General features: G+C 35.9%; 1 protein-coding gene across 1 annotated transcript in view; it reads left to right on the forward strand.

The window, feature by feature from the left end:
- The window catches only part of LOC108577463, a gene marked incomplete at its 3' end in the record, with an annotated part of 116,018 nt that overhangs the window by 93,216 nt on the left and 9,699 nt on the right, over positions 1-13,103 (forward strand). The window contains 4 exon segments of the mRNA XM_017940617.1: positions 3,223-3,367; positions 5,834-6,230; positions 8,938-9,319; positions 11,354-11,569. Of these exon segments, the coding sequence (XP_017796106.1) occupies positions 3,223-3,367; positions 5,834-6,230; positions 8,938-9,319; positions 11,354-11,569 (1,140 nt within the window).

Genomic DNA, 13,103 nt, shown 5'->3' on the forward strand with positions numbered 1-13,103 from the left:
AAAAAAAAAAAAACGACATCAAAGCAGAATTTTCTCCCCGTCTTCAGCAAATCTATAAAAAGCAGTTAGTAACGCTGTGTGTGGTTTATATTATACATGATAAACACGAAAATTCTATAGCACTCGTTATGTTTACATACTACCTAACGTATTTTGTCATATTGTTTGCACACTTTCTATTCTATTTGTTTCTCCTTTTTTGTGTACCTCTATTTTTTCCAGTACGCATGCTCAAGTACGTTTCACTTTCTTTTCACTTTCAGTTTAGAAGAAATAGGAAACCAATGTGAAACTCGTAATATAAAAGAGTTGCTTTTACAAGCTCCTGTAAATTAATTTGTAAAATATTAATAAAGTTAAAAATAATCATTAATAACAACTTAAATAGTTATGAACGATGCACAGGATTTTAAAAAATTTTATTTCTCCAATATTTGTGTTACTTTTGATAGAGTAAACAAATGGGTTGGTAAGAATTCTTTACTTCAAAAAGAGAAATATTACATATAACGAAATAAATATAATGAAAGTATAATGATGAAATTATGTGATAATTTTTTTAAGTCATTTCTTTACAGTTTCTTCTTTCGTGTCTTGTTGAAATTAACCCTTTTTCTCCTATTAGCGCCAACAGGTGTTTTGAATATTTTCCCGCGCTGTGCTTTGGGCGCCTTTTAGCATTTCACCTTAATTTTTGTCTTTTGTGCACTTCCACCTTAATTTAATAAAAGAAAACTAAAAGCGATAAATTGTAAATTTTAATTTAAAATCTAACATTTCATTATTCTCTTCCTCTTCCTATTTTTATGTACGGATGTTACGCGCTCCTTTTTCCGCGTTCATGAGTCATTTTATCCAGTGTATATACACTATAGATGTCAAATTTTTAGTAATAATTGGCGGATGGTTAGATCACTTTCGTAAAAAATCAGCATCTTTTCTTTACAACACCATTGAAGATAGCAAGGACACTGAAGTATTTACACTAACCTAACCATGAACCGTGCATAAAGTTTGCATGGAACACACCAAATATTCAAAGTCTCTCGCACTCCTACGACTGTATTATACAGGATTGAGATGAATTTGTGGTATAACATGCCCAGGTGTGCGTGATTTCTTATGAAAGAATAAGTAAAACATACTCAGCAAATCGTTTCCACCTAGGATGAATTTTTGAAAAATTGAAAAAATTCAGCTAGTACATACACCACCGGGCAAAAGTTTGGAATCACCTCGCACTTTTCATCAATGCTGCTAATTTTTTTATAGATCTTTTATAGATTTTTTATATCAATTTATCTCATATCAATTGATTCGAACGATAAAAAATTCTCAAAGTCGCTGAATTTGTTCTGGAAATTTTTGTCTAAATTGCAATGCACAGTGATTCCAAACATTTGAACCGGTGGTGTACTTATAGACTTAAAAATGATTTACTATCATTTATAATTTATAATTTATCATTGCATGAAAGCCGAAGGCAAAACTTCTCACAGATACTTGTAGACTTAAAAATGATTTATTATCATTTGTAATTTATAATTTATCATTCTACGATATTTAAGGGCAAAAATTCTTATTAACCTAAGAATACCTATAGACCTCAAAGGGTTAAGTTTTCAAGCTCAAAATCTTTCTACAATAGATCTACATTTATCTGCAAAAAACTGAAGATAACCTCAAAAGTTAAAAAATAAAAGTATAGTACAGTTATCTTAAGGATCCCTTTGAAAAAAAATTCGATCACTCGGCTAATATCGAAATAATGCAAAGTGATCACATTTCGTGGTTCACCCTGTATAATAACCTCTCACCTAATTGTGCCACAAGTTCCTCTCCATCTTGTATTAGGCTGCAATTATAGTGGATGCGTATTCCAACGAACTCAATACAGATTCTCACGAGTCCATACGTTGCAATCTTCAGATACAGTAAATTCTCTACAAGTGTCAGTCAGTTTGGATTCTACAAGTGTCAGTATAGATGGTCCTACGCCTGGGTCTGCGTCATTGCTGCGCCTATGTTATCTCGCTCGCTGTCTGGCGTGACAGTAAACGTGTTAATAAGTAAATGTTGTTCAAATTATGTCGTGTTTGATGTCATTTTCATCAGAAAAATCTCATCAGTATGTTAAGAAAAATTTCCCTGACTCTACAAGTGTCAGGTTTAGATTCCTTGCGGTCGGACACTTGTGGAGAATTTACTGTATTTCGTTCGTAGGAAGGACATAAAGAATGGAAAATAAGAATAAGAGCTGCAACATCAATCGGTGCCGACTTTTCAGAGTTCAATTTACGACCTCGCTATATCGTGGCCCCGGCTAGAATCACCATGTGAAAGGTTTCAATTTTTTTGCTGGGCAACGAATATGTAACTTTCGCCTTTATATTCATTCGTTCGTAGGAAGGACATAAAGAATGGAAAATAAGAATAAGAGCAGCAACATCAATCGGTACCGACTTTTCAGAGTTCAATTTACGACCTCGCTATATCGTGGCCCCGACTAGAATTACCATGTGAAAGGTTTCAATTTTTTTGCTGGGCAACGAATATGTAACTTTCGCCTTTATATTCAAATTTCTTTAACCCTTATGTCAACATAATTCTCACTTAAAATATTTGATCTTCCAGGTAAAACCCTTCCACATTTCCTCATCATTTGCCTCAAGTTTAGAATTTTCCTATCAGAAAACTACTAAAATTGGACGATAAAACGGACGACAATTCTGGTTATTGAGATAAGGGTTAAGTCAAAAATGTTACAAAATGGCGGTCCAAATACGCATCCATCATAACCACAGTCTCACCCTTCGAACATCAAAGACGCAATAACGCTAACAATACGAAAACCCACGTGTGTCTGATCGAGTCGAATAAAAAAGCTCGACACCCGGAGCAAGAGTTCGATCATTCAAATCGGAAAAGTTACGACGAACGTAACGTTTCGACCCTCGAAAAGCTAGCCCCGCGCGATCAGAAGGTCTGATCGTTGGCTTTTCCCTCCCTCGGCGGCGACTTTCGAGGTTCGAAACTCGGAAGGACCAGAAATCGATAACCGTCCTCTCGTCAAGTCCCTCTTTTCTTCTTCGCGAAAGTCTCTGCTGGGCCGACGGAGGGCGGATGAGGGAGGGTGAAAATAGTGCAAAAGGGCGTGAACCTTTTCCCGCGGATACGTCGTTTCTAAAGATACGGATGCACACACGATGCGTATCGTTTCAGGAATTTCACGAGAATCTCATCCGGCGGGGATTTTTCCGGAAGAGGAGCGTGTCACTGGAGGACGGCGTGCAAGGCTTAGCCTCGGACGATTTCATGCTACCGAGATCGCTTCCCACGTCCCCCACGTCGCCGACCGCAGCATCAGGTATGAAAGATGAACGTTCGAAGGAAATTTAGGCGAGATCGAATCTGCTCCTCTTTTCGAACTAGCTTCTTCTTCGTCGCTGTTTGTCGACGATATCGATCTCGATGAAATTTTCAGCATGTGGATAATTGACATAGATCTACAAAACGTGTTTTTTTAATTTTCGTTACAAGCTCGGATAGAAAAGTTGTAAACAGTGACCTTTACAATTTTCCTCGCGATTTCCACAAATTGCAATTTTTTCAAAAAATTTAACTTCTCAAAAAAACTCAAGTCCTTTGGCCCAATTTTAAGAAAGATATTCCGTTTTATAGGGTGTGCGAATACTTTTTACATTCACTGTGCAAGTTACCAAACATTAAACACATTAGCAGAACAACCGAGTTCATTACGAAGTATTAGAGTTGATTTTAATATTTCTTTTATTATATAAATCACTTTTAATGTTTCCAAATGGTGCTAAAATTTTTTGCCACTATTAGCATGGCACGGTTGCGGGGAAAATTAACTTCTGATACGTTTATCCAGAAAATGTCAGTTTACGAAAATTAGAGAAAGAAGTGGAACGAAAAAGGAAAACAAAATTCAGTTACTGGCTTATTCGTAGAACTCGGTAAAAATATGTGTGCTCCTTACACTACGAGATTGCAAACTGACTAATTTCTTTTTTTAATCTCAATAATTTTTTAATGGCTGTTCTTCAGTTCACATTCAGTAAGTGTCCTAATATGTATGAAACTGGGGTGTTAATAGTAAAAGAGTAACGCGTCAAGGAGACACTTTCTGTGGAATTAAATTGAAAGATCAATTTTTATTTTATAATAATCACAATTTTACGACGAAATTGGAAATTATAAAGGTGTTATTGACGGGAAAAAAATTAACTACAATCTTTTACATGCAATCTGTTGTTTCCGAAATTATCCTTGTGACGATACAATTGGTCAGAACAGTAGCATACCGTTTGTTTGTACGTTAAAATGTCTCAAAAGCGAGATATAGCTCTGGCGCCTTTGTGCCTTGGTTTGCTTTCATCCAGTTTCAAACTTGGAACTCTGTGTGTACTCAAAAACCTCCATGTGTACAGTGCAAAGGGTAGCTATTCCAAATATCGGGTTTAAGGTGAAGCTATGGGTCACTGCTCGGAGTAACAGAACAAATCGTGCAGCAAATAAAGGATTGGGATTCAAATCCTGATCCAATAGTACCTTCGATCGATCCAATTGCCTTCTGCAATATTTAGGTACAAAATCATGTGCAGAACGTACGTTGTATTTTGTAATTTATGAAACAAAAGGGATTCTCTGGAGTTTTTTCGATAGATGCATAATTTCATATTTTTTAACCCTTTGCGATCGTGTGTCTGCTCTCCGCCAGTAAAACACTATGGAGGAATATAAAATGTAATTTTTAGGAAAAATGAAAGCGTATATTATTGTGTTAAACGTATGTAAAATTGAAAAAAGAGATATTGAAGTTTGTGTTCGTAATTTTGCATTGTATTATTAGTGTTTGGTCAATGAAAATTAATTCCAGCAGCCATCTCTGAGCTAAATACGACCTCGAAGGGTTGATTCATACGACACCCTGTTATGTCAATGATTCAGTTTAGACGTTTAGATTAGGAAAAATAAAAAATATATGAAAAAACTTCACCAGTTGATTTTCATCACTCGATTAAATCGTGAATCGTGAACAAATTAATTTCGAATAAAAAATAATTCAATTTATTGACATAAAATTGTCCAGTATTAATAAACATTATTAATAAAATTGTATTTCATAAAATTAAACTAAAAATTCGAAAACTCGTCCATATCAGATGACACGTCCAAAAAACTCACCCAAATTGGATGACTCGTCCAAAACTCATCCAAATTAGATTACTCATAGAAAAACTCATCCAAATTGGATGACTCGTACAAAAAATCATCCAAATTGGACGACTCGTCCAAAAAACTCACCCAAATTGGATGACTCGTCCAAAAAACTCACCCAAATTGGATTACTCATAGAAAAACTTATCCAAATTAGATAACACGTCCAAAAACTCATCCAAATTGGATGACACGTCCAAAAACTCATCCAAATTGGATGACACGTACAAAAACTCATCCAAATTTGACGACTCATCCAAAACTCACCCAAATTGGATTACTCATAGAAAAACTCATCCAAATTGGATGACACGTCCCAAAAACTCATCCAAATTGGATGACACGTCCCAAAACTCATCCAAATTGGATGACACGTCCAAAAACTCATCCAAATTGGATTACTCATAGAAAAACTCATCCAAATTGTATTACACGTCCAAAAACTCATCCAAATTGGATGACTCATCGAAAAGCTCATCCAAAAAAATTTATATCCCTACTCGAATCAATTCCTCAGCTATTTCATCGTCAAAACCACCGAACGAAAATTACCATCCAACAGTTACACTACTGCTTCGCGATATTTCAGCGCCACGAAGAACATTACAAAGTCCTAAAGGCTATTCGTCGCCGACACGTCCACTGCGGCAACCAGGGCATGTTTATCCTCTCCTCTTCAATCGTGGACTCGGGATTTCCGGTTTGATCACTTCTCCGTTCGCATCGAGCGATTCGTTAACGAATGACGTCACCAGGGACCATAGCGACGGAATTTGGAACGAGTCTCAAGCGACGGTCCTCCAGGCAGACTCGTTGTCCCTTTTGACACCGTCCTCGAGAAGAAGGCACCTTCTGCTTCTCCAGCATCAACAGCGTTCCTCAATGGACACCGAGGCTCTGGAAATCGAGGAGACGATGGAATCGCGTCCATCCAGTCCGAGAATACGTCTCGAGCCAGCAACACCGGTGCAACCATTAACACCGAGGTAATTTATCCAGAATTTCGTTTTTTCATGTGACAAGGAAACAGATGACCAAACTTTGGTATTGTACTTTACTATTCTTAGGGATGAAAAAAGTCGTATAATCGTAGGTTTGAATACTCTTTTTTTCCGAGATATAGACACTTTTCGATTAGGATGGAGGAATGTATAGAACATACTTGCAGAAATTGTTGAAAATGATTTGGAAAGGCGTTTCAGAGACCGTCGAAGACGTGAAAAAGTTTCTGCTGTCTTCAAAATTTCTTCACACGCGGCAATCAAATTTTTTGAGTACTTCCAGGCTATCAATAGTGTTATTATCATAAACACGCTGTCTTCAGTGCCAATATATCTAGCAAAAGAAATAATGACGGTGCTTGAAATTTTACGTTTAACAACTATTCTACATAGTGAATTTTCGATGTAAGGAAAAAGTGTCTATATCTCGGAAAGGAAGAGTTTTCGGACCTATGTTTGTATGACGTTTTTTCATCCTCAGGATCAGTAGAATACGGTACCAAAGTTTCACCACCTACTTTCCTGTCACCTTCTATATTCATTGAATAGTATTAGGTCATACCTAACCTGGTATACTATATTAAATAACAGAAAAGTAACGATATTTCACATTAGCCTTGACGTTCATTAGTCGATATTAGTCTTCTTATTAAGTCATTTGTATACTCTCCAATTAAAATGACTCGCAAAATATATTTCAAAACTGGCAGAATCAAAAATTTGAAAATTAAGTCTTATATGTAGTTGGAAATGCCATAATTAATCGCAAGCAACTATTAAAACAACAGAGTATTTCCCTTATAGCGTAAGAAAATCCACGCTTTACACATAGTATACCAAAATCTAGTGTTAATTTTTTTCGTTGTATACAGAAATTCTGCAAAAATTTACCATTATTGTATTCTTACACTTTAATCAAACCTTTCATTTTATCCACTCCTCCACACACTTGACCAATCTTACTTCTCTAATTGTATCATTTATCAAGTCATCCCGAAAGTTCACGCCGTTTTAAGCCGCTCATTTTGAAAAAAAAAAAACATAATTCCCAAAACAATGCTTGAAATTTTGAAGCTTGAATACTTGAAACATTCTTATTTAAAATAATTTCCATGTTACGTCAGGGTATTTAATTCAAAATTTGTTAAAGCATCTACTAACAGTGTTAATTTGTTAAAAGTGGAATGTTTAAATGCAATGATACATTTTTTTAAGCGAATCTTGTTAGGGAAGTGGCTTTTTGTATTTTGATTAAATATTATTTTTAATTAGGTATTTGCGAGAAATCACTAGATCGCTCGTTATTTGACAGAAGGAAGGGTGTTACTTGCTGCTCGCTTGACCCTTGTAAAATGTTTAAACATCGCCTACAAAATGAGAAAAAAGTTTTAATAGCATTGGTAGTTAATGAATGAAATGAAACTCCCGGTGAATTAATGAAGTAATTAGCAAGAACTTCCAGTCGAATAAATCGAGCAAATCTTAATTTATTCGCAACAGTTAATGATAAACACGGATAATATTATAAATTTATTAGTAACTTTTTCTACAATATGGACGAACGTGTTTCATTAATAACGACAGTATACGATTTCGATGCAAATTTTAGACAACGATAAAATTGACATATTTTATAAGGCTGAAGGCAATGATAATAATTACTACAATTTGCATTACATTTATATAATTATCGTAAAAGCTTTTTTACAAATTTTTTATAAAATTGTTTCTAGAAATACTGACATCGAGTAAATAATAAAATAGTTTATTGCAGTAGAATAAAATATGTCTGATATTTAATTTCCGAAACTTTTATTGATTATTTAGAGCAAATCGTACGTAAAGAGTATAAAAATTACATAAAGCATTCCATATAAAAAATTGAAGATCACCTTCGTTTTATAAAACATAAAAAGTTGATACATGCTATTATTTTAAAACCCCGTATACTTACACCGTAAAATATTTTCCTCCTTCATTTCTTCCGTATATCCACCATTTACGAAAAATACACCTAATGACGCGAACACCCGGTATGTACCTTACGCAAAAGAATCCCAGATCACTGTACACCACCCTGAGGCGTCTAACAGGTGAAGTTTGCGAATTTTTTTTATAGGTAACCGCTAATTAGAAAGTTTCAATTTTTTTAGAGGATATAAATGTAACTTTCAGCTTTTTCTCCAATTTTTGTAGAGTAAAAATGTTCCAAAATGGAGGAACTATTTCGAAATTTCTTCAGGCAAGGATTGGAGTGTTTCAAAAAAAAAAAAATTCTGTTTGATTTGTAAATAAAAATGTATTATCTACAACGTAGTTTGCAATTTTTCAAAAATTTTAATTATTAAAGAAATGATCTCTTTTACCAAAAAAAAAAAGAGGTTTCACAATAACTCCTCTATTTTGCAACATTTTCACTTTCCAAATATTGTCAAGAAACGCCCGAAACTTACATTTACACCCTCTAAAAGAAAAAATTGAAATTTTCCATCCAGTACTTAGCCACAAAAAGAAATTCCCAAACTTCCACCTATTTTTACGAACCTCAAAGTGACATACCCTCTTAAAAAACACACACACAGGCACACATATGATCTCCCGCAAGCACCACATCGTTCGATCAATTCATCCATCGAACGTCGACGCGTAGGTCGTGGGGCGGTCAGTGTAAAATGTGAAAGGATTTTTAAAGGCAATTACTTCTCAGCGTCGAACCGTCCGTGACGCCGCTGAATGGCAGGCCGAAGGGCGCGTTCCGTCGAGCGAGTCCTGGCCCGCCATTGTCGCAACCGCAATCGCAATCGTCGAGCGAGTTCGGCCTGAGCCTCGCCAGAACGGACTCAGGCGGTCGGACGAACACAGACCTATCCGAGACCTCAACCACCGAGGATTACGTCACTGCCAACACCTCCACTGAGACTGGGACCACTACCGGCACTTCCGCAACGACCAGTTCCTGGTCGAGGCCTCCGCAAACCTCAAGCGCAGCGGCCTCGGCTTCGGCGACAGCCACTGCCGCGGAGGGAAGCTCCTTTGAAAGCGCCAGCTCAATTTACAGCCTGGCTCGCAGCGAGGTGAGTCTCGTCCTTTCTTCCTTCCACACATGCCTGGATTAACAACGCTTTCGCTGTTTTCTTTATTCAACCGTGGCCACGGCTTCTGTTCGTTAGTTTCTTTTTTTTTTTTTTCGTATCTACCACATAACGTTAAAGGGACGATTTTTAATCTTTCAATGTGGACGATTGTCGAAGAAATACGTGTTGGATATTTTTTTCGTATCTATCGCATACCAAAATTTCATGAAAATCGGTGGTTGTCACTTTGAGATGTACCAAGGGTGGCAGATTTTTTGAAGGTTGACAGAATTAGGTCGTTTTGTTAGTTTGTATTAAGTTTAGTAAAATTTTTGTACAACCTACGGTAAAGTTCTTTTTAACCCTTTCGCTACGGCAGATTTTGAAAAAATAAAGATCGTTACAATTTTTTAAATGAAACCATATATTTTTTCTATATGCCAGTTGATGCATCTTTGAATTCTCTTGAAATGGTCGGAAAAGTATTAGAGGACTTAGGTCGAAGATTGATTTGCTTAGAAGTTATGATTTTTATCACGAACGCACTATTGCGTCAAATTGAAAACTGCTTTTGCTTACGGATGACGCATTTTTGCGTGGAAATGTAAGGAGAATGTTACAAGCTGTTTTCTTCAAAAGTATTGGAACTATCGAAAATTTAATCATGAATCGTGAAAATTTATGAATTATTTCAAATTTTTTGGTAGGTTGAAATTTAAAGAAGTCGGGAAAAATGCTACTTTCGTGTTTATCGCGTTGTCATATTTTTAGAAGAAAACTACCAGAGCTATTGAAATTAAATTTGAAACGGTTATTATTCGTAACTTGCACTGTGCGTTGAATTTTTTTTGGTGGTGGAATACGGTACAGTCTTTGTGTGACGTGTGTCGGAAGTAGCCCTTACACGAAGAAAGGGGTTTTTTAGCGTGCAAAATTTCTCGGCTCTGGCATTTCGGAAACAAAAATGCCGCGAAGAACCGATTATATAATAGTTGCGGTTGAGCATCATACAGTCTGGTTGATGAATATCAAAGAATAACAAAGTCGCGTTTCGAGTTTTTGCCCAAAAATCGTTTCTTCTGGATTCCTTAAAAAATAATAATTTTCACGATTATAGAGGATGATGAGACCTATTTACATGTGTACTGAAGATGTTAGCGAAATTTCAGAAACATCCGTCGAGTAATTTCCGGGAAATCTTGCACACGTGTGTTGAAAGAGTAGGAGAAGGAGAAAAACGCGTTTAATGTTTGTAGAAGGATTATTCTTAATACCTATACTAAAATCTTTCCGGGATCCTAGTTAAATCCCCGTCGCTCACAGCGACGTCAACTTCTCGAATTTCAAGAAATCCTTTCAGTGATATTTTGTCAAAGGTCCAAGATACCTTAAAATAAAGGGAAAAAATTGCAAAATTCGTCATTTTTCAAAGGTCCAAAATATCCCAAAATGCAAAAGACCAAAAATGGCAAAATTCGTAATTTTTCAAAGGTCCAAAATACCCCAAATTGTAAAAGACCAAAAATGGCAAAATTCCTAATTTTACAAAGGTCCAAAATACCCAAAATTGCAAAAGACCAAAAATGGCAAAATTCGTAATTTTTCAAAGGTCCAAAATACCTCCAAAATGGCAAAATTCGTAATTTTTCAAAGGTCCAAAGTACCCCAAATTGCAAAAGACCAAAAATGGCAAAATTCGTAATTTTTCAAAGGTCCAAAATACCCCCAAAATGGCAAAATTCGTAATTTTTCAAAGATCCAAAATACCCCAAATTGCAAAAGACCAAAAATGGCAAAATTCGTAATTTTTCAAAGGTCCAAAATACCCCAAATTGTAAAAGACCAAAAATGGCAAAATTCCTAATTTTACAAAGGTCCAAAATACCCAAAATTGCAAAAGACCAAAAATGGCAAAATTCGTAATTTTTCAAAGGTCCAAAATACCTCCAAAATGGCAAAATTCGTAATTTTTCAAAGGTCCAAAGTACCCAGGTATTCAGTACAAAGTTGAAATTCTGTGGTATGTCGCGTCAGGCTGTCGTTGAAGAGCCATGCAGCCCACCACCGATATTGGAGGAAACGGAAATTCCATGTGGATTGGAGGTACCTGCTTCACCAGCTAGGTCCACGAGCAGTAGTAGTTCGGGCAGTTACGACCTGAAAGATGCAATGACAGATCCGGGTCACGAACTTGAGCAGCAAACTGCACCTCCAAGCGGACATACCTCGGAGACCGAGCTAGATCGTGACGTAAGACAATAATTAAGCTAATATCTATCAGCTCGACAGTGGTTCTTACGACTTGCAAATTTCCATTCTCATTCCATGGAAGACGCGATAATTTTACGAGATCCAAAGTTTTCGTGTTTGTATTAGGTCACACTGGAAATAATGTCGGCACTCCACACTTTTTGAGTAGGATAAAATGGATCGATTTATTTGTAACCATCGCTAATGAATATACAGGGTGTCCAATTTGAAAGACGCCAGTTAAATATCTCCTTTGTTTTTAGTGTTATAAAAAATGTTTCTAGCACGATTTAAATGATTTTCAAAGGGGAACATTATGGAAGAAAAAGTTTCTTGTTAGCTCATTTTTTTTTTAGTTTTTTCAACGTCATCGTTGTTTTTTGTGTAGGAAACGTGTATTTTTTTCTATTGCATCTCTTGCATATGCCTGAATCATGACTTTCAGATGATTTTGAACGCTAAAAAAATAATAAAATTATGAGACAAAAAACAAAAAATGACAAAATAAGCAATTCCCCCTTTGGAAATCATTGAAACCATGCTACAAACATTTTTCATGACACTAAAAACAAAAGAGATATTTAAGTGGCCTCCTTCAGTTTGGACACCCTATATTTCCTTTTATTTTCTGCAATGATTTTTCATTTATCTACTAAATGTCCGATTATTCTTTTGACAATTTTTGGAACATTCACATGACTTAAAGGATGATCCAATGTTTGTAGATTCTCGTAGACTGACGTTCGTCCATTTTAGGATACACGTTATATTCGTTCACGAAGTATCGTCTGATTCAAATTATATTTTTTTTCTAGATTTAGCAAAAATTATATACTTGTTATATTACCAAGTTAAATACCAAGCTAAATAATATTTTGCAATCTTAATAATTTTACAACGACTATCTAGGTTTGTTTCACACTCAGTGTCTTAATACTCACGAGCAGTGTACTTCATAATCATAAAATTTTGCTAAATGTCATCGTTACCTGTTAATTATCACCCTCAAAGATTTTCCTGTTCAAACAGAAATTGCACTAAATTCTACTTCTCTTTATCAGTGGATCAATCTTATCACAAAGTTCCTCTTTCCTAAAATGATCTTAAAAACAACATAATTACTGATCGGTCTTTCCCAAAATTTAATTTTTTCATTTACACTTACAAAGCATCTGCCAATAACAAAGAAACGAACACAAAATATAACAAACGTGGAAGCTAAACACTTGCATTCCTACATTTACACTTCCAAAATTTCACATTCAATCCCAGCTGACAAAATGAAACCAGCAACACTTTTCATACTGAGGCGGGTGAAGAACGCCGTTGCACTGGTTTCACCTCAATTTATTAAAATCTAAATGCGACGGTCGGCGTACAGTTCGCTCGGAATAATACAACTGTTTTGTTCGCTAATCATCCCGGCGGGTACGTTTCGATGGCTGGTAAAGGAAAAACTGACCGGAGGTGTAGGCGTGCTGGGTTTTTATATTGTTAGGACAGGGAGACAGGAGTAGAGATAGATAAAGATAGA

The sequence above is a fragment of the Habropoda laboriosa genome, unplaced genomic scaffold (assembly GCF_001263275.1).
Source record: "Habropoda laboriosa isolate 0110345459 unplaced genomic scaffold, ASM126327v1 scaffold734, whole genome shotgun sequence".
NCBI lineage: Eukaryota > Metazoa > Arthropoda > Insecta > Hymenoptera > Apidae > Habropoda > Habropoda laboriosa.